Consider the following 23108-nt stretch of genomic DNA (forward strand, 5'->3'; position numbering starts at 1 on the left):
GCGCAACGTGCAAATGGGCTGGATTAAGTGTAATTCAATTCTGTGGTTCTTCTCTGGCATTTCCACCATCTGCAACCTATTATATAGTCAATTTCCTGTCAAGCACCATCGATATAAACAAATACAGCACATATATAAGAAGTTGGTAGTGTAAATGGACTGTATGCAATTAATTATAATAGACAATGTGCATTAAATGCGTCCTTGATGAATGGCAGTGACACGTATTTCATATTTTTATGACAGTGACATGCTCCTTTTATACGCATAGAAAATGTGATTCTCTTCCGAATTTGGATGTACGCTCACAATTATAGGGAATGTAAGTATTATTAATCATTTTCATCTACTGACACACAAATCAATGCTAGTATTAACAGTGATTGTTACAGTGAATGCACACATGTCGCTTCTACAGGTCGATGTTGATTTAAAAATATATAATTCATGCATTCAAACACAAAAAAATAAATAAACCAAAAATATTTCTAAACTGAAATTACACTTTAAACAAAATGAAAATATAATCAACATAATTAAGTGGAACAAAAATTATACCCAATCCAACAGAGTTGCAACAGACGGAGTTAACAGTTGGTATTGAAGCATCTTAATCGCAGTAACCTATTTCTCAGGAAAACAGCAAATTTGCGCTAATTCATTTACATATGATACACCCACAGTTTGCGTACATACACCCACAATAGCAAACACTCCCACCCACATCCATTTGTGCTGGCACGAAATTTGCCCTTAGAATTAGCGCTCTCATGAAAATTGGATAAGGCATTGTGCATGGTTGTAGCGCTTAGTACTGATTGTCCTCATATTTAAATGCTCCTCTAAATGCCTCCCACAGTGGTATGGGACAGGTGTCTGAATGTTCTTGCTCAGCTTTTTCAAACATATTTTACCTCTGAACAAAGAACAAGAACTTTTCAGTAAGTGTACTGGGGCTTTTAGTGGACCACGGCATGGCTTTACTCACTGGTTTATCTTTAATAGTGGGGCTGGAGACACACAGGTAGAGTTTTCCATCCTCTTCAATACAGGCGTCAATGAGGGCCTGAACGGAACTCTCCTCCTGAAAGAGCAGGAAAGCATAACCTGCAGGAGAAAAAGCATTAGAGATGAGACAATCTCATTGGACAATGTAGCAGTTTATGGTATAGTTTTTCTCAGATAACCCACCCCTAATCAGCACGTAATAACAAAACCGACTGTGATTGATCGATTCAGATGGTCAGAGGTCTGACTACACAAGACTATATGCCATTTGTCCATTATTCCCTGTCTTTTTTGTTTTTCTGCTACAAGACTGCAGTTTGAGAACATCAGGGTCAGAGCCAGCAGAGAGGTTAGAAGGAAGAAAAGTACATGTAACAAAACTGAAACTTGAACACATATTGAGAGCTATGCATAACGCATCAGCTACACATTTTCTCAGACACTTCTTGAGTCTAAATAGACAGGCAACTTACATCATTTAATTAGTACACCCAAATGTCAACAGCCATATAATAGTTCACGTGTTGTACTTGCTATAGTTTACTTCCATACTGCTTCTTCATCAAATAGCAGTCAATCAAGTAAAAAATATGACTTACTGCAATATTCTGGGTTCAATACAAGTTAAGCCCAATTGGCAGCATTTGTGGCATAATGTTGATAACCACAAACATTCATTTTGACTTGCCCCTCCTTTTCTTTAAAATAGCAAAAATCTGGTTTACAGTGAGGCACTTACAATGAAAGTGAATGGGGGCCAATTTTTGAACATTAAAATACATACTTTTTCAAAACTATAGCCACAAGACAAACAATATGCATGTAAACATGATTTTTGTGTGATAAAATCACTTACTAACCTTTTCTGTGTTGTTATAGACAGTTTTACAACTTCCATTGTTAGTGCCTCACTGAAACCCATATTTTTATTTTTATTATTTTTATTTTTTTTAAGAAAAAGGAAGGAATAGACTAAATATATTTTTGTAGTAATCAACATTATGCGACAAATGCTTTCGATTGAGCTTAACCTGTACTGAACCTGGAATATTCCTTTAAGGAAGAGCAAATATATACTGCGATTGTATCGTTACACATTTCATAAGAGAAAGACTGAGGAACACTAAAGCACAGAGATAAAAATGTAAGGGTTAAAGGGATAGCTTGCCCAAAAATTTAAATGATGTCATTATTTTCTTACTCATGTTGTTCGAAACGGCATATGCTTTTTATTTGTCAGTGGATTGCAAAAGTATCTATACAGTTTTTTTATTTTTATTTATTGACTGTTCACATCATACCTGTCAACATTTGGGTACCACAATTATAAGTTGGGGGGGGGGTGCTGCTGGATGCCAGAGGCAGGCTAAACACATACAAATTGTGCCGCTGTGATTTAATGTGCATAGTAACGTCATTTTTCCCACCATGTCTGATATTAAAATCGATATGGCTTCGAGATATGAAATTAAATTCTTCCGTCCTGCTGTTGTTCAATTTGTCATTTTGTTGTTTTTTTTTTCTCACTGGAGCACCACCTGGGATGCTTGATTCAACTTCCCGCGTCTACTACCTGCGCAGATATCAACAGTGCAACTGGATTGTAGGTTGCCAGGTTGAGGTCACAAATGGGTTGAAATTTGTATGATGTGTCGATTGTGTGAGTCAGATGCGTTTCATACAAAATCTGGCAACTGGACAACCTTGGAATAATATATTGATGTGATTATTCATATAACGAGGTTTGGGCCATACAAATTAAGGGAGTTTCCTGGGAGAAATAACAAAACGAGAATGGGGCGGCAGATGGGTGTGAAATACGGGAGTCTCTCTGGAAAAATGGGAGTGTTGACAGGTATGGTTCACATCCCCCAAAAAATAAAAAGATAAATAAAAGTTCTCTATAAGTCTTCTTCCGCCATGTGTTAGCTTTGTGTGAGGAACAGATTGAAATTTAAGTCGTCATTCACTACCAATCTTCATAAACATAGTAACCATGAAAAACTCTTCAAAACTTTGTACTTTTGTGTCCCACAGAAAAAAGAACAGCATGCAGGTTTGTTACAACATGAGAGTGAATAAATTACAGTATGATAGAATTTGACTTTTTGGGTGAAAACCATACAGATAAAGAGATCAGGTAACAGCTTTAATGCTCCTCCTCGAATTCTGTAAACTGGTTTCCAGAAGGTCTCAGAAACAGGAGGAGCTCTTAAAGAGAGCTCAGTATTACTGATCATCATATATCAACCCTGCAAATAGGCACTTACCCATTTTCAACATGTTTAGGACCTCTGTATTAAACTCAGACCTGCCCTCTGTGAGTCACAATGCTTTACAACACAGGATGGAAAAAATGACCAGCATCTTCCATTCACTCAGTCTGAATGAGTGTTTCATATGAGCTGGAGGACCAATGAGCTCATCTGCAAACTCCAGTTAAACACTGTGACATGCAGGCCAGGCACGAAGGCTACAGGAGTCCAGTTATACAGTAAAAGTGCAGTTGTTTTATGCAGGCCAATAATCCCCTAAACAACCCAAAAAAATAAATACAGAGGACCCAAACATTATCTGAACACTTAAGCCATTCTTAACAATATATGAATGTGGTTGCATTATGTAACAGAATATGGAATCAATTGACATTGATAGTACAAAGCACACTTTCAACCAAAAATATTTAAAAACAAAATTGATGAAATGAAAGGTTCAAAATTAAGTATCGACAATTTCAGTTAAAGCCTGTACCTTAACTGCCTGAAAGACTAAATAAATTTTGATTGGTCGCATTTGGTGATCAAACAGACCTTTCCTGTCCAAGTGGGTGGTTCTTGGCCAGAATAAACTACAGATTGTTTTTGGCTTCCATGATATGCCATATAATGATCAGCCACAACATTAAAACCACCTGTCTAATATTGTGTAGGTCCCCTCAGCCAACTTGGTGCCAGGCAGGCTGATTTGAGTGTTTCTGTACCAACTGTGGGAAAATAATATCATCTCAGAATGCTATTCTGAGATGCAGGTTGGTGCTGTTTCCCCGGCACGAGGGGAACCTACACAATATTAGGCAGGTGTTTTTTTTTTTTAAATAATTTTCTCCCCAATTTGGCATGCCCAATTTCCAATGTGCTCCAAGTGCTTGTGGTGGGTAGTGACTCACTTCAATCTGGGTGGCGAAGGACGAATCTCAGTTGCCTCCGCTTCTGAGACCGCCAATCTGCGCATTTTATCACGTGGCTTGTTGAGCGCGTTACTGCGGAGACTTAGCATGTGGAGGCTTCACGCTATTCTCCGCGGCATCCACGTACAACTCACCATGCGCCCCACCGAGAGCGAGAACCACATTATAGCGACCACGAGGAGGTTACCCCATTTGAATCTACCCTCCCTACTGGGCCAATTTGGTTGCTTTGGAGACCTGGCTGAAGTCACTCAGCACATCCTGGAATCAAACTTGAAACTACAGGAGTGATAATCAGCGTCTTTACTCCAAGGCAGGTGGTTTTAATGTTGTGTCTGATCGGTGTATGGACTCAAACCTATACTCTGAGCACCCTATCGGTCACTCTTTCTAGGTACTGACACAAACATCTGCATGTGTTATATGATGAAACTCAGTTGGTCTCTCCCTCTAGGTGTGTACTGTATCTGTAAGTACTTGTCTGCATGTGTCTGTGCAAGCCACAGTAACGAACACCTTTAGGCATTTTAAGCTGCTAGAGACCAATGAGACGCACAAAACACAAAATCTATCAGCATCAACACAATAGACTTCTTTAAGATAAACAGGCTTTGCACTTGCTGACACATTTGCTCAAGGGCACAGAAGTTTGAGCCATTGACCTGAGCCATAAATGCCATGTCACTAATATCTCTGAAGCTGCAGGACGTTGATGCCATGACAACACTGATTGGCTGATGGCACCAAAAGAAGGCACACATTCCCAAGCCGTTCACTAGCGACTATCCTAAGCTTTGACAACAAAGGCAGCAGACGGAAAAATATCAATCCGTTTCACTCTTTTAAGAGCCCTTTAAAAAATGAATTACTGAATACCAAAACAACGTATACAAAATAAGTATTTTAGTGGAGAAAGAGGCTTATTGCAGCCAGAACATGTAGTTACAGCATCTACCAGCAGGGGATAACAGGACCATTCTATCAGCTAAACCTTGACACCATGATTTCTCAAAATGAACTTAATGTTTCGCTGGGGTATTACAGGGAATAAATCTGATTGCGTTTACAGCTGTACTGAAGGGCTGCAGGAGAGATGATGTCATAATGTCATTACCTTTAGGAGGAAAATAGGATTTGCTCTCTGCTTTATGTGGCCAGTCCACCACCAGGTGTCCGTAGCGACGGAAACTATTTGTGATCTCATCTGTAGGAAAAAGGGAAAGTTTTAAGGCCAAAAATATGGATTCCAAAGATTGTAAAAAAGTATGCGTGCAATGGATTTTTAACGTTTAAAAGGATCTCCCTCCACATAATTGCAACAAGTGTTTTCTTATTGTCCTAAAAAAAGAACAAACCACCTTCCACTGTTATTATAGTTCCTAGACATGGTGTTGGAATTTCTTCACCCATTTTTGTCAGCCAAGCAAATTATAATAATTTAAAATCATGCAATAAATTCAATACGTTGTTTAACACCATTATTTTTAATTATCAGAATTGGAGCTGCTCTTTCCCTCCTCCTCCTCCTTGGTCAGACTCACACTCACACACTCTTTGTACTGCAGAATTTAATCAACAAAGCTCACAAATGCAACATGGGAATGAAACATGAACACTAGAGAAGTGGTAGGTCTTCCGCGATCTGCAGCGTTTTCAGAACCTTGCCAGTCAGACTAGAGTCAGTGCATGAAACTGCGTCTCGAAAATTATAGAAATTATTTTTATCAAAATCTCTCGAATGTACATGCGTCTATTGTGTGAAAGTTCACAAGGATTACAGTGGTGCAAAAAAACTGATACATTAATTTTAGTTGGTGTAGTAAAGGGGGAGAACAAGATGACAAGAGGTCTTTCCTGTCATCTTCCCAGGCATTGTTTTTACTTAATTCACCGGTTGTGCCTTTTCGGAAATACGGTATTTTCTCCCCTTTTTCTCCACAATTTGCAATTCCCAATGCACACTAAGCCCTCGTGGTGGCGTAGTGACTCAGTTGCCTCCACGTCAGAGGCCTTGAGATCTTATCACGTGGCTTGTTGAGCGCGTTACCGCGGAGACATAAAGCGCGTGGTTGCTTCACGCTATTCTCTGCGGTATCCACGCACAACTCAACACATGCCCCACCGAGAGCGAACCACTTTATAGCGACCACAAGGTGGTTAACCCATGTGTCTCTACCCTCCCAAGCAACCGGGCCAATTTGGTTGCTTAAGAGACCTGGCTGGAGTCACTCAGCACACCCTGGATTCAAACTCGTGACTCCAGGGGTGGTAGTCAGCTGGAATCCTTCTGTTAAATCTCATGTATTATTTGAGCAGTAGAGTTATTTAAATGGTTATTTTTACAGATTTTTTAGGGTTTATTCTTTGTTGACTACATCGTCATGGCAACGAAGTTGTACAATTGCCTATAACTTTACACAGAAAAGGTTATCACATTAAAGTCAGATTTACGTGCATATTGTTTATCATACATGAATCTTAAATCCGCTGTGTTTTCAAAAAAATTATGTTGCTAACAAGTTGAGAGATAAGGACTACAAATCCCACAAGCATATGAGAGAATGTTCTTGACAAAACAGACTAAATAGCTTATCTAGCAACTTGTGAGCAACATACTTTTTTTTAAAAACAAGGCAGCTTAAAAATTATGACTGTGTATACTTTCTATTGTATAACAAAATGACCAAGTACATTCAGGTAATGTTTACCACAGATGTTATTTTTACTCATGAATCTAAAACTGCCATTATAAAAACTAGAGGGAACCCATGGCTCAAAAATGCTAATTCTCTTCCAGGTTTTTGGACTACAACCAGAACAGCTATAGAGCTGATTAGCTATAGAGAGATTGAATTGGGAAAAGTGTGTATTACATACCAAAATGGAGCCAGGCTGTTGAAAAAGTAGATTTGTGACATAAAAGTCTTTTCAGAGGTGGATCAAGTTATTATATATGGATTACATAAAAGATTACCAAGACTTGCTTTTTTTTGGAATAGCATGTGCCAATGAATCACGCACTGTACGACCATAAACATGCATTAAGAAAAGATATTTAAGATATTAAGATATTTAACCAAAATACCCAACAAACTCAAGATCAGCACTAAGCTGAGAGTGTGTGTGGAGTACCTTCATCGATATCGGGTGGCAGTCCACCGACAAACACCTTCCTGGAGTAGCGTTCCATCCTCTCTCCATTCTGGCAGCGAGTGGGGGAGCTCAGCCCATGAGTGAGGGACTGATCACTATGACTGTCATCCAGGAAGCCATCCTCAAAAGGAAACAGTGAAGAGCGACCTTCAACAGGAAGTGGAGAGAACAAAAGAAAATAGAGGAATCACACAGGACAGGAGATGAAAGTGTGTGGTGAAGATAGAAGAGAGAGAGAGAGAGAAAGGGATGCCCAGAAAAGAGAAACAGATTAGTCAAAGTGGACCACCATAAAAGAAAGCAAAACAAGCTTAGAAATAATGCCATTTCTTTCCTTTCTAAACCAATTTCATTATTGTATTTGTATGGATTGTAAGTGTTTTTACATTTAAATTTAATAACAAAAAACAACAACAACATGTGCGTAAATTTGAAAACACTCTAGAGTAGACCTGAAAGAATTATAGAACACTAAAATAAAAATACAGCAAGTCCACATTCACTCCAAACATACGTGGTGGATATTACAGTCACTGTTCTCATGGCCAACTTTTTTTTTGTTTGATAATACTGTTTTTCCAATCCACCACACTGACTAGATGATTTAAAAATAATTTATCAATGTTTGTACTGGAAAAATGTATGAGACATTGTAAAGAAACACTGTTGACCGATGAACACAATGACTCTGATGAGATTATGACAATATGCGACCATTATTTTCTCTCAAATGAAACCCCAAAATCACAGTTAGCAAATGTGTTAGGTATCGATGGCTAAAATAGGCCTCGGACCACTTTGATTATATCCAATGATGAAAAAACAAACCCTATGTGGCAGAGCGGAGGGCGGGGCCAGGTAGGATCACTACCTGGCCCCGCCCTCCGCCCTGCCACACCCTACTTCAATGATTAGCAGAAAATTGGCAAAATCAAAAAGAGAATGAATTCAATCACATCACAAAATGAAGCAGTTATTATGACGCCACTCCCCCCAGATGTCCAAATCACCCTTATGAACATATATTCAGCCCAAGCACAAGCCCCATCATTTCTGCAAGCACATAACATTCAGAAGGCGACAGGTTACCTCTTCTGCGACCATAGCTCCTGGCTGCTCCAGAGAATAGAGTTAGAGTGATGGACAGAGAGAATCAGGACACGACAGAGAGGACAGACAGAAGAAGAGGGGGAGAGACGAGTGACAATGACTTGAGTTTTTGTGGGGAAACCATGGGAACAGTCACCAAGACAACAGTGAAAGTACTGTTGTATACCACAGAAGAGAGGGCAAACACATTCTCACCTGACCACCACTGTTGTGTCACATCTAAATCTCTGGAATCATGTTTACGTCATTACTAGGACCCCAAAATATACTCTATGGAATTATGTGAACACAAACGCTTCTAGCTACGCAAACACGATTTTGTTCATTCTTCCAAATGCAAAGTAGATCAACATAAGCAGTACTGCTGCAAAAGGCACTATTGTTGGCTTGGCATTAGCATAAATTTCTTATCAGAGTTCTCCTACCCGGGTTGAGAAACCGACAAAATGTCTTCGGTTCAGGTTAGGTTCTGGTTTGTAATTAATGAAAAAAATAAAATAACATGCCTGCCCAACTTGCTTCGTGCACGGTCTCACTAACAGACAAGTGTGAATGGACGAGTTAGGGGATGTTCACACCAAACATGTTTTTGTGAGCATCTGCTCTGTTTTTCCAGATGTAAACTGATGCTAGAAGGACATCTACAACTGTTGCATCTCACTATGTCTTCAGTGTCTCGTCCAGGACAGCCACATAGACACCATGTCAAGTTAAAAATAACTTAAAGTTTCAAAAACACATGTCAGGACACCTATATTTGGTTTCATTCGTTGCACAGCACAAACATTCTGAAGAACTTTAGGCCGCAAAAAGCACTTCATGTGACAGTTACAGTATATTGTTGCAAATGAGCCCAGATTGCTTTATATAAAGAGCGAGCGATTTTGGGTTCAGGTTGCATTTTAAGGCAGGTGCAGACCTCTACTTCTACAGTTTTCTTTCAGGTCAACCACGTCATAGCGACGCAACAGTTTGTAGGACAAGTTGGCAAAGCTAGGTTCACACTGTACAATTTTGCCCACAATATTCTGTCTGAAACAAATGTCAGGGACCGTTAAAGACTTTATGTTGGTAGTCGCTTAATCTGACATATTCACCCGCGAAAAATTAATAGGTTTTGTGATGAATCTTGGCCTCCGACAAGTTTTGGCAGTGTCAGAAATTTTGCATCCCAGTCGTACAGTGTGACTGCTCCTATGGCAGCCAGAAGAAGCAACACACAATCAATGCTGTCAATAGGGAAGTTTAAGACCAAAGTCTTGGCTATGATGTGTATCTTACAGACTGACATCATGTCGCACCGTGTACCATGCCTTTTACACAAGATCTCACTGGAATCATTTCATACAGTCATGACAATCATAAATCATGAAGAACAGTAAAACATTGTTAAGTGTGGATCCGGCTTTAGTTAAACGGTGACATGTTTATAGCTAGCTACCTAAATAATAATAAATCCAGAGGTAAATCTATCACCCTCTTAAGTTTTTCCATTTAACACCACAGTAATGAAAGAATGAACGAACATTGTACATGCAGTCCCATTGTAGCATGTACAATGGGACTGCAAACTTGCAATGTGTTGGCCATGCATTCACATCTGTATTTGCATAATTGTGTAGAGCATCATGTTTATGGCACTTTTAGGACCCCAAATATGCTCTATGGAAGTATGTGAAAGCGAACGCTTAAAGCTATACAAGCTCAATATATCCTCTACAGTCGGACATCATGCCGCACAGTGTGCCATGCTTTTACCCAAGTTCTCACTGTAATCATATTGAACAGTCATGACATCAATTGTAAAAGGATGGTAAAAATTGTTTAGTGTGGACTGGCTTTAGTTAAATGTTTGACAAGTTTATAGCTAGCTGCCTTTATAATAGTAAATCCGGAGGTAATTCTATCACCCTCTCGAGTTTTTTTTTTTAAATGGAAGAATGAACATTTTGCATGTACAATGGGACTTCATACTTGCAATGCACTGTATATGCTTAATTGTGTAGACAATCATGTTTATGGAATTATTAGGACCACCATATATAAAGAATTGTTCTGTCCTAACTGCGATTGAGTGCACTTTTTCAACTTCTTAGGGCAGTTTAGGGCATCTCTATCGGTTTATCCAAAAAAAAAAAATAAATAAATGGAAGAGGAAGAATGTTTGGATACTATTTCCCTTTTCATGGCCCAGTTCTGGACAGAAATGAGGGTCAGTGAAAGGTGCCAGAATTTTTGAATGAACAATTCCTTTAAGCAAGAGATTCTGGATTAGTTCCTTGTTCATCAACTCATAGTAAATGCTCGTGGCTATGCTTTGAACTGATCCAGTAGTCAGGGATGCTTTAAAGTACCTCTGGACCCATGGGCTCGATGTTCCTCAGAGGCCCCCTTCCAGTTGTTGAGTGGTTTTGGGGGGGGGATGGTGAATTGCTGTGCATTGAAAATGTACTACACTGATACCTTTCACGGTTACACACCATCTCTGTGTCAACAACTGCGTCTCATGCTGAAAGTGTTTTAACACACTCCTCCCGCAAACATTGATAGGATAAAATGGGGTAGAGGACACCACGAGCTGGGCATCCTGTGAGTTGTGGGCACCTGGGCTTCAGCCCGGGTAAGCCTGTGCGTTAATGCGCCCCTGCAGTAGTGCTCAACAGTTCATTGCATTCCATTGTCCTATAAAAGCATGATGGAAGCGAAATAAAGTCACATGAGGGGAAGCTCTTCAACACACACAAACTATTCTGGAAGAGACAGGTTTGCCGGTTTAGGCTCCAATTGTGTGACATTTTCAGAGTTGGATGTAAACGTTGTTTTCAGGCTGAGTTTTCATTAAAACGTCACTGTGTACCATCTAAAAAACTTTGGGTATACAGAGATGTCTAATAAATGTTGTCAAGGGCGTATTAATCTCCTAGCAACAAGAAAGGAGAGCTAGCTGTGTTGAATCGGTCATCACCCAGAGAGATGGGACAGGGGTGTTTGGTCCTAGTCCAGAGTTAGATCTGAGAAGTGACTGTAGGGCAGCATTCAAAAGGAAAGTTACAGATCTAATAGAGTTTCTCTTTCTGTTAAATAATAACCACTGTCAAATTTTACAAGGGCGAGAGTGAGAAACAGCAATTAGTGGAAGTCCCTCGGGGAAGTCATGGCATACCACAACGCAAGCTTGAATAGTCATGAAATAAGACACAGAGTAAGAACAGTAGAGTCTGACTTTCCTTGTGTTAGGACAATAATCACAACCCTGTCTTCTAAATAGATGTCAAGGTAAACAATCAACAATTAAGATTAGTGTGCGCCCACAAAACGCAGTCAATAAACCAGAAGACTGACACACCAGACCTCAAACATCCCACTCGAAGCTTTTCACTGGTGAGAAAGAACTCATTCTGACTGAGAGAGATCCTCACTACAAGCATCAGTTTAATGAGCACACTTTGCTTAAGTCATCTGTGACCCCAGTAAAATGCTCCTGGAGTTTCCTCTCTTTCATGTTTGTTCCTCTGGCAGTTTGCCACCTGCTGAAGTGGACAAAGTGTGTATATAAGCTTTCAGGACTGCTAATCATAGCACAGCAGATGTGTGCGGATTGGTGGTACCAGACAGGGGGTCGGAAAGGGTCATCACATTGCACTGAGACCTACAAGAAACGAATGATCGACCGATATGATGCTGATATCTAGATGACTGGTATAATGCTGATATTTACTCAAAACAATGTAATGATAGAAAATGAAACGTACATAAAATTGCACACAAAAAAATTTGAAATAGTGTCACCGAATAGTGATTTTTACGAGTTTGTTTGGCAAAAGAGCAGGAGGTGTGCACAGTAAACATTGAAAACATGTATTTGGGCTTATCGTAAAAATAAAGGTCTTTGATCAAGTTTTTGTTCAGTCTTTTCTGGCTTTTTTTCCAAAAATAATATCTAAAACTCCTTTAAAACAAGATACATTTACCTGACAAGCAACATATAATATATTTAGACATGCTTTTAGAGAATATTTGGAAAACAAGACACATTTTTTTTTATTTTTTTTCCAGTGAATTTTTACTGAATTAAACAAAAAAACGTATTTTCCTTGGAATTCAGTGAATGTCATTTAGAGTTATTTTTAAAAGATGATTTTGTCCTCTTTATTGTTAGTAACCACGTTTAATACAACCTTTTAAGTCTAGGCACAAGCTGAATTGTCAGTTAAGAGCTAATGATTAATCGTTGCAATAATCAACCAAATAGTCGAATAATCGTTCTAATATTCGTTAGATTAGTCGATTATCAAAATAATCATTAGTTGCAGCCATAGTATAGTATAGTGGTGAAAATGCAGCTAGCTCTCAGACAAATGAAGAATTACAAAAAATAAGAAATAAGAGGAAATATATAACCGTTCGCTTTAAAACAGAATTCCAAAACTTTATTAATGCTAATGAGAACATGCTTTCCTTTTCAGATGAACAAAGTACTGCAAGCAAGAGAAACTCACTGTTGAGTGGTAAAATATGTTCAGCGACTGGATGATGAAAGTTCAGACCCATGCGACCTAAAAAAAGAAGAGAGAAAAACACAAACCATTAGTGTTATGAAACAGACACCATGGAGACACAAGACATATTGCAACTTTCCCTTTTTACTCATACATGTTTACTTGGCTATCAAATTAAGTACATACCCTAGACCAGGAGTTTTCAAACTTTTGGATGCCAAACCCCCCCCAAATATGACAATCACCTTGCGAGGGACCCCCTTCTAAAATATGTTTTGTGAATAAAGACCAGATAATATTTAGGAAACATTTTAAGTGTAAAAGTGCATTTTAAAACAATTAAAATAATTATTAAGCTGTGGGGATGCACCATATATTTCAGCCAATTATTGACCAAAATAAAACCATCGATATAAACCAATTTTATTTCTTATAACAGAATAAGCATGACAATGCAGATTTTAAAAACAGATGGATTATGCATAATTAATTCCATAAATGTATTGCATGGCATTATGTTTATAATCATTATTCTGTGTGTAATATAAAAGAAATGCATACCAAAATAAATGATATCTGAAAAATTAGAGTCGAATACATCCATTCATAAAATGAATTTGTAATGTTCTCTCATAATATGTAAAATATGAGTTCTATTGTTTAGAAATGCAAAAAAATAAATAAGAGGTGCAAAAATGTTTTAGAAGTGCAAAATGCCAATGCAGTGGTATCTGAGGGATCTTCTATGAAAATATTACAATATTTCATAGTTTATCAAATGAGTGCAGTTGGATATGAATGTTTTAAGATGATCTGTTCATTTTGAATCATAATGAAGGTATAATATATATATATATATATTTTTTTACATTAAAATATTTTCATATTTCTTTACATACAGATATCCATATACAAATAGTATAGAAGCCCTTGTGACTGAGGAATGATACTGTATGGGGGTTCAGGGGTATCTCCAAAGAGAATTGTAAAAAAAGTAAAAGTCTTAATGGACCATTTTTCTATTTTCATTAAAGTGAGAAAGACTAGGCTACAAACTAGTAATTGTTTTGTCTTTAATCCTTGTCTGAGTTGATGAAATCTGAATAACTTGCCCCACGCTGCTGTAAAATTTTACAATCCACCTTGCGAGCTTGACGCTCGGCTTCCATAGGAAGGAATTGAAAGCGCTAGCTCACTACAAGCCAGTGGAAACATACGATAAGAAAGCCAAACTGCTAGCGTTTTTAGCAACATGCATGTCTAGATGTAGAACACAGGCTAAATATCGAGAATTACTCAAAAGCTTAACATTGATATCATGGAATTTTTTATCGTGATAAATATTGATATCGTTTTATCGACAAGCCCTAGTGAGTATGTTACTAAAAGCCCTTCAGTGGACTTTAAATGCATAGTGCAAGTGCATAGTCCACTGAATAAGATGCCACTGTATCAGTACCTCTGTATTGTTTTCCAGTAAATATAACTATGCACCCTTATAAAAATATAAAGATATTAAAAAGGTCATGACAAGAGGAATCATATTTTCCTTTATCTTTTGTCATAAAAGAGCTGGAGTCACTGCACTATGAACATTCTGTAATTTCCAGGACTCAAAACTTCCTCCTCACTGCAAAAAGATGACTTGTTCCCTACTTCCTCCTCATCTACATCTGAACGCCTACACAACACATCAATGCATATTTCACCTTATTACTTCTGTAGCCCCACCCAGTAGCAGGTGAGCAGTGATATGGCAAGGAGAGAGCATGTCAATCAAGAGTAGAGCAAATCAGAACTGTGGGCGTTTACCGTCAAATCTTAAAGGAGAAGCAGCACCAAAACTGAGCATTTCTGACAGAGGGTCAGAATGGTGGAAAATGATCATATTTTACAAATATTTTACTGTTTTTGTGCATAAAAAATTATTAATATTATAAGTGAACCTAAAAACATTAAAATAATGGAAAAGGCATGTCACGACCCCTTTAAACGATTAATTGCAATCTACAGATCACATTCAACTAAGATTAACATCAGTATTCTTTTGACAGAGAAAAGACACCCCAAAAGAGAGTTGACCATATTATGCTGACATTTCCTCACTGGAAATGTGCCTATGCAAATCATGCATTTCCTTTTCCCCTCTTGCTGTTTGATCAGACCTGAGCTCTGGAAGTAGATGTTAATGTCTTTACCTTCAGCATGAAAGTGGGTGATATCTTATGACAGATACACAAAAGCCATCTTTTCCCCTGACACATTAGCTTGAAATTAAGGTTACCATACAACTTCTGAGAACTTGGACCTTGTCACTTTCAAATTGCTCCTCTGAACAAGGGACAACTAGAACAGGAGCAAATCCCATGCCACAATTTCTGTGGAATTTTAGAAATTCTTCTAAAAATCATAATTTGTGTTCAGCAGAAGAAAGAAAGTCATACACGTCTGGGATGGCATGAGGGAGAGTAAATGATGAGAGAATTTTTATTTTTGGGTGAACTATCAATTTAAGTGCACAGTCTGGGAACTTCTGTTTAAGTAGTTTTTTTGTTTCAAAATCAAAGCTTGTATTCTTGTAATTCATCTCAGAGCTGGTTGGTTTGGTTCATGACTTAGAACTTTACTGTGGCTATTTAATGTATTTTATGAAATCCCTATGGAAACAATAATGGAAAAAACACTTCCAGAACCAAGATGGGCATTGTTCTGCTTTATTGTAATTTTTATTTTTAATTTTAATTGTCAGGTCAATGCATCAATGAATTTTTTCACTCCGTTAAGTAAGTTAGCTGGAGGGGAAAACACCTAGATGAATCAAACAAGCTTGCTGATAATTCTGGCAGCTCAGCACGTAAAGATTAGCTCACAGGTCAAATCACGTTAACAACACGTGTCGCACACCTTAAGCTTCACACAGTCACCCTAATGGGGCTTGTTTGGGGAAAATGTTGAACTATTAATAGAAAAGATCCTACATTGAAATTCTGTCCTGCAACAAATAAAACAAAACAATGTTTTTCATCCAGGTCATTCTATAAGGGACAAGTTGAACTGTGAGGCACTTCTATCAATGTCAAAGTTCAAAGTCAATCTAGCCCTGGGTTGACAAACATCTTGCATCATGGTCTTGGCCACTCACTCAACTTTGTCCTGAGTAAACCGACAAAATGAGCTCTGTCTGAACCCAATGGACCTCAGCGTCCCAGATTATAGGTCGCCATGTCAAGTGTTTCCTAGTTTTAATGAGAGGAACCTGAAAGAGAGGAATGCGAAGAAAAAGTGTCCGGAAATATATTCGTTTCATCAGCTATTTTAGAATGACCATTACAACAGAGTTATTGACCAAAATGAAATCAGACTGCATCTGCTGCCAAGCAGTTTCTGTCACCACAGTCTACACCAAGCCTCAGTAGATATTTCAAATCGCCCACATGTAGGGAACAACAGAGTTGGTGTAAACCTTTGGTCACAATTACACAAGAGAGATCATGTGATTTGTGTGTGTTTGTGCAAATGTTAGAATCTCCATTACTTGATCCTGCAGTTCAAAACAAAGCAAATTCCTCCACATTCCACAGCTATTGGATTAATGCCATCTAACAGCGATTATAATTAATAAGCTGAACACAACTAAGGTCATGTAAATGCCATTAACGGTTTCCTTTATCATGGTAAGGTGAAAAACTGAACTAAATTATGAACCAAGAGGATGTAAACTTGCAGGATAATGTGTGTAAATTTTGTTATAATGCCTTGTGGAATATACAGTATGTAAAAATCTGTTATGTCAAATAGATCATCAGGGCAGTACTAAATTAAAACAAAATGCACATTAAATATATTACACACATTTTTACCGGCTTATCCAATGTGCGCATTTGTGTGCAAACCTGTTTATGCTTTTATGACTAAAGCAATAACATCGCGATGATTTGTGTAAACGCAATTTTCTTGCGTTGTCAGATCAAGCTAAGCATATTGGGGCTTACATGCTTACTCTTTATGAACAGATTCCTGAAAACTCTTTCCATTTGCATTGGTTGTCCAAACAGTCCCATCCCAAACTCACACAATTGGTCAACATTATCCCACGGCAAAACGGCATGTTGTTTTTAACAGTTCCATTATTGGCCTACATTATTCCGACTCACTCATAAGTGCCATCTCCTAGTGGACATTTCTGCATCAGCTCTAGTGTGTTTATCTTCCCCTTGGCGCGACCGGAAGGATGTTGTGTCAGCAGCATGAGAGACCGGAGTTCATATCCCCACGCTGAAACCAGTAAGTAATAGTGTTCACATAAACAATTACGATCACGATTAGTAGGTTTCATTTTCCCCTCTAACATTAAAGTTTTACTCCACTGATAGTTAGGTTTAGGTTTGGTGATTGGGTTGGGGGGGTATAGTTCATGAAATATACATTCCTCTTCACTGTTTTACAGCCTGTACAGCTGAAAACAACTCGCATCACAACTTGCTTTTAACGCCCCTCCATGGATATTAAATCTGCAAAAATGGAGCTCACACATGCCCATACGCCCAACAACAATTACCGCTTTGGCCACTGGAGGCAGTAAGCACAGACCGATTTGAGCAAAGTAAAAATCAATCAAATGTATCCGACTTCACTGCGATGGACTGGCGACCTGTCCAGGGTGTCCCCCGCCTTTCGCCCAATGTTAGCTGGGATAGGCTCCAGCCCCCCGCGACCCTGTACACAGGATAAGCGGTTGATGATGGATGGATGGATGGTATCCGACTTCACTGCGAGATCAATCTGAATTGGTTGAGCTGCTCGAATAAACAAAGGAATGTTTGAATAGCACCACAGAGCCCCGGTGTGACACTTTTAGGTGAAATGTATCAACAAATGATGCACGGTTGTCTGCGTATTAAGCTGGAATGAAAATGATTACACAGATCATCTTTAAAATTCACAATGAAATGGTGTTTGCACCCCAAGCTGCTTCTGTTATTGGACATACAGTTTACAGCATCCAAGAGAAAAAGGACATTCAACCTAAAAAAATGTAGGGCAGGATTTGATCCATCTGGACTTGATTCGATCATGAAAAGTGGGCCTTATATACCAGAAAGGAGAAAAGAGTAAGGGGAATACAACACACATTTTCAGGTTTGGAGAATTTATTCCACAGGCTCTTGATCCGCTAGTGACTTTTAGTAAGTTCTTCAAAAGGAACATGAATGGCATGACAAGTAGATGCTAAACAACTGCTTTGAGTCACCACATTTCCCAAACACATATGAGAACCAAAATCACCACTCGTGAAGATGTGGAAAAGAGTTTACTTTTTGGCAACATAAATGGAATTTTTGATTTTTTTATTCATTTACCAAGTGCCAAAAACCAGAAGCATGAGAAAGTTCCATCCGAATATTTTGTCATCTCCTTTTCGGTCCATTGCCCCACTTTAATGACATGTGCTGGAGGTGTGCGGTTTGCTATGGTTAAGACATTTGTTAGTGAGTTCGGATTCTCTACTCTCATTTCAACACACTGTCAGTCAAGAACCCAACCCTCCAACAGCCAGATTCATTTTCAGAGACACAGTCATCCCTGAACAACACAAACCTGGTCCCATAATGAAGCTTTTCACAGCTCCTCTCAATCCTAGAGCTGGAAAAACAGCTCCACATTTGAGAACGTGACGGGGCCCCTGATCTGGCTCTCCATGCATCCAGCACATAAAAACAATCTCTCTACCTCACACTCGCTCTCTCTTTCCTCCTGTTTGTCGAAACACTCACACACCTCCATTGTCTAAGAGAGGGAAACCATCTCTCATGATCTCCCCTGAGACTGTTGTGTGATCTTAAAACATCTTATGAGAGAATTTCCCACAATGGATAAAAGCAGCTACTGTCAACCTTCTCTTCAGCCAATGCTTTGCTAAAGACTAACTTCTGCTGTCCTGTTCAGTTGCGTCCTCTAAAAGCGGCGTCTCACTAACCGACTCAGAACTCATTGGAAGAAGAGATGTGAAAAACTAAAAATACATATAAATACATGAAATAAAACAAGTCAAAATACAGATGAGGCATAAAAGACACAATATAATATCAACCAAAGCCTAATGATATTAATGAATGAAGCCAAAAGAACAAATATAGAACATATGGATGTTTAAACAGTCCTAACCTGAAAAAAAGATTGTTCCATAAAATATTAGCGATAGTCATTGGTGGGCCAACAGCAGGATGTTGTTTACCTTTGTCGTGGTCGGTCCTGATCATGTCCATTAAAGAATTCTCCAAGGTTTGCAAGTTAAATGGGTCAAAGGGTCGATTTCTTTCCTAAAAAAAACAGAACAAAGAGGTCAGAGGTCAGAAAGTAGAGACAAGCTACTGTAACTACAACCCCATTTCACAACCTCTTGAGTGTCAGGGCTGAGGTTAGGGCCAAGTTCAGATCTGCAGAGACACAAAAACCTTAGGACTGCAATCCTGTCAAATGTTGTTTACATGTGTTTTCGCATGGGATTTTCTTTTTTCCCATTCAATAGAAATTGATTAAGGTTCCTTATTTAAGTGTTTGGCTGTAACATTTCTGTAGCCGATTATGATTTAGACCTACAGTATGTGAACATTAAGGAATGTAATTAAGGAAAATTTAAGCAAAAGCCTTACCCCAAGTATTCTACTTCAGATTGGATTATCTGTTAAAAGCTCCAAAATGCTGTCAGTTTTGACGAACATTAGGTGAGATGGCCTGTCTACTGTGAACTCCATTAAACAATTCAAAGTGAATAAGCAGGGGTATAAAAGAAAAACTAAAAAGAGAGTGAACCAGTGAAAGTGTGGGGATGAATACAGCAGTGGACAGAGGCCAACCGAGGGAAGCGCATTGTTTGCACATCGAGCCTATTGTCTGGCAACTAGCTGAGCATTCAAAAAGCCATATTTCCCCTCTAGGGTTTCCAGATAAAAATCTGCCAACTTTGTAAAAATCAAGAGCAATCAAAACACTGAGCTCTTCACTTCAGTCGCTATCAGACACAAGCCACACATATCTCTGTATTAAACAACTACACACACACGCCACATCTTGTATTGTGGCCACCCGCTTGCATAACTTGTGTTGCATCTACTGAGCTGACTTACATTTAGAGCAGGGGCGTAGCAGTCATTTTAAAAATTGTGGGGGGGGGGGGCAGGCAGTTGTCAGTAGTGAGGCTCACACAGACCCATGTATATTAATATACAATTAAAAGTATTATGTTAATAAAATATACTTTCCTTTTAAAATGTTTTGTATTTTAAAGATTCAAGTATTGCAAAATAATTGCAAATTTTGCTAAATTAGCTGCAAAAATAGAGGGCATCTTGTGGAGCCATTGCTTCTGTATCACACATGACACAAAAGACAGAGCACAAGCTGGTCCTGAATAAATTGTTTAATCAATTACAATAATTGGACATGTGCAATTAATTTTTACTGTGGGAGTTAAATGTATCCAAGTGGCTAGAGTGTTTTGGCTACGTTCACCAAAATTTGTTCAGATCCATTGAATGATTCAGTGACCATTTCTGGTTATGCCGGAAAATGGTGACAAACGAGTTACAGAATCAAAAGAACATTTTAATCCTTTAAAAGTTGTATGTCTACAGATCTACCAAGAGACTTTAGTGGTTTTAAACATTATCAGAACAAAGCAAATCAATAATTTCCCTACAGTTTGTGAGCTGCTGAGCAGGGTTTGTATCAAAAGACAACAATAATAGTCTTATAATAAATTATAATGATATAGGTTTAAAAACAACCAATCAAACATTTACCTCACAAACATTATGTCAAATGCAAAACTTAATGAAGACTCATGCACTGATATAAACTCCACTTACAAAGTGTGCTTAAAAGAAGGATTGTCCTTTGTTTTGTTTCCTTTCATGTAATACTGCCAATCAAGTATGATACGCAGATAAATAACTCATTTGTGTGTTCCTCTTCTCTAGATTATTAATTTAGATCAACATCAATGCCAATAAAAAGCATGGATAGATGAGCATTGTTGAAAGCAACTTTGTAGAAATGCCCGGAGCCGTGTTGATTAGACTGTCTGATTGACGGCCTATTACGTAAGGGTTGTTTCGGCTCATGAATCTCACCTGTGATTGGCTGGATGGTTGCTCAATCAGCCCAAAGTAACAAAACGCAAAGAATACTGTATGCAAATCCACCATTTGGACTTGGTATGGGTTTAGCTTGGAAAAGTGCAGGGGACGACAAAAGAAAAACACCTTTTTAAAGAGTGCAGGGGATGTGTCTCCCACGTCCCCTGCGGTTGCAACGCCCATGATTTAGAGGGATCGAAAAGTTTGAGACAAATCATTGAAAATTTCTCATTTAATACATTTGGTTTCATTACAAATCATATTATTTGCATTACCATTCGAGTGAAAAGTTGAATTAGAATAAAACTAAAACATACATTTTTGTAGTATTTGTATGTCCCCCTTTTCTTTAATAACAACATGCTCTCCAGCTGACATGGAGTTTGTGCAAAACCTAATAGCTATCATAGCAAGATTTGAGAATGTTCCAAAGAGTGTGCTTCAATAGATAAAGGAGTAAACATGACCAATATTACAATTAGTTTAGTGATTAGTTGACCTAGAATATAAAATATAAAGACATAACCTTTCTTTTAAGTTGTTTTAATAACAAAACTTCCTCTCTTTAAATAGGAAATAATACCAAAACGTTATTACGCAACTGAAAACTTTAAATTCCAGATTTTTTATGTGGTCTCAGACATTTGGACCCCACTGTATCCTTTGCTTTGCTTTATTTTTTTCATATTTCTGTAAGAAAAATGTCTTCACTGTGCAGCAACTCCAATTAAGCTATAAGAAATAATTAACTTTAATTTTAATTAAGAAAAAACTCAAACAAAACCCAACCTTCCCTTGAACACTTCTCGAGCTCACAGTTTTGTTACAAATTACAACAAGAATTTATTTAATTTCAGGCTGTTACTGAAGTTCATTAACATCAAGTGAAATGTTCATAATAAGGTAAGCTATATCAGAACAGACAGTGTGCATGACTCATCAAAAACATTCATGAACATTTTTTGAGCTAATTATGGAGGAAACAATTCACTCAATGGAGCAGAATAAGATTGTTAAACTACATAATGAACTGATTTGCTTTATTAAAACAAAAATATCAAATGTACTCTGAGTCTATCACTTTGTCAACAGGATCGCAACAATGTTTCCGTTCATAACAGCAAAACAGGCCACGCCTCCTCAACTCAACAACCCCCAATCAGATTTGAGTGGTGTTCCCAATAAACACCCCCAAGTGGGCTGCAGAAGAGCTTCAAATGAGAATTTGAACCCTTCCACCTTACAATGACATTTATAAAAACAGCTGGAAAATAATTCAAACCAACTCTCCTTTAAAGCAAGTGAAAGTATTGCAAGGAACAATAAAAGGGAACAATAAATAGATATTTCTGTAAATTATAGGCTAAGCATTTGCCAAAAAATAAATAAAAATAAATTTAAAAAATAGAAATAAATAAATATATATATATATATATATATATATATATATATATATATATATATATTAGGGTTGAAACGATTAGTCGACATTATCGATACACTTATATTTAAGATACATTTTTACATATTTGCATATTTAATCACACATCTTAAAGCAATTCTAAATATTTTATATGTTGCTTCTCAAGTAAATGTATCTTGTTTTTTTAGACAATTTAAAATGGAAAACAAGAGAAAAAACATGATAACAATAGTATTTTTGTAGTGAATTTCTTTACTGAATTAAACTTAATAAAAAAAATGTCCCATTAATTCAGTGAATGTCTTTTAGAGGCATTTTTAAAAGATGATTTTGTCCTCTTTATTGTTAGTAAGCACGTTTAATCCAAACTTTTAAGGCACAAGCTGAATAATCGGTTAAGAGCTAATGATTAATCGTTGCAATAATCAACGAATAGTCGAATAATCGTTCTAATAATCGCTTATCAAAAATAATCGTTAGTTGCAGAATATTATGTACATTATGCACTTCCAATGTTTAACAAGATGATAAACCACAACATTTCTTAAAAAAATAAAAAAATATGCTAAAATGCCAAACGCAAAACTCAA

The 23108-nt window shown here is 37.8% G+C and overlaps 1 protein-coding gene across 3 annotated transcripts in view; it reads right to left on the reverse strand.

Annotated features, from left to right (window-relative positions):
• The window catches only part of LOC127617875 (cytoplasmic polyadenylation element-binding protein 3-like), a 35009-nt gene that overhangs the window by 8224 nt on the left and 3677 nt on the right, over positions 1-23108 (reverse strand). For 2 of the 3 annotated variants that reach the window (XM_052090012.1, XM_052090011.1), the window contains exons 3-8: positions 19193-19277; positions 12958-13014; positions 8438-8461; positions 7328-7495; positions 5310-5399; positions 989-1107 (exon numbers count right to left, since the gene is read on the reverse strand). In XM_052090012.1, the coding sequence (XP_051945972.1) occupies positions 989-1107; positions 5310-5399; positions 7328-7495; positions 8438-8461; positions 12958-13014; positions 19193-19277 (543 nt within the window). The remainder of the gene's footprint in view (positions 1-988; positions 1108-5309; positions 5400-7327; positions 7496-8437; positions 8462-12957; positions 13015-19192; positions 19278-23108) is intronic. The other variant, XM_052090010.1, reaches the window with a different exon arrangement.

The sequence above is a fragment of the Xyrauchen texanus genome, chromosome 24 (assembly GCF_025860055.1).
Source record: "Xyrauchen texanus isolate HMW12.3.18 chromosome 24, RBS_HiC_50CHRs, whole genome shotgun sequence".
NCBI classification, from domain to species: domain Eukaryota; kingdom Metazoa; phylum Chordata; class Actinopteri; order Cypriniformes; family Catostomidae; genus Xyrauchen; species Xyrauchen texanus.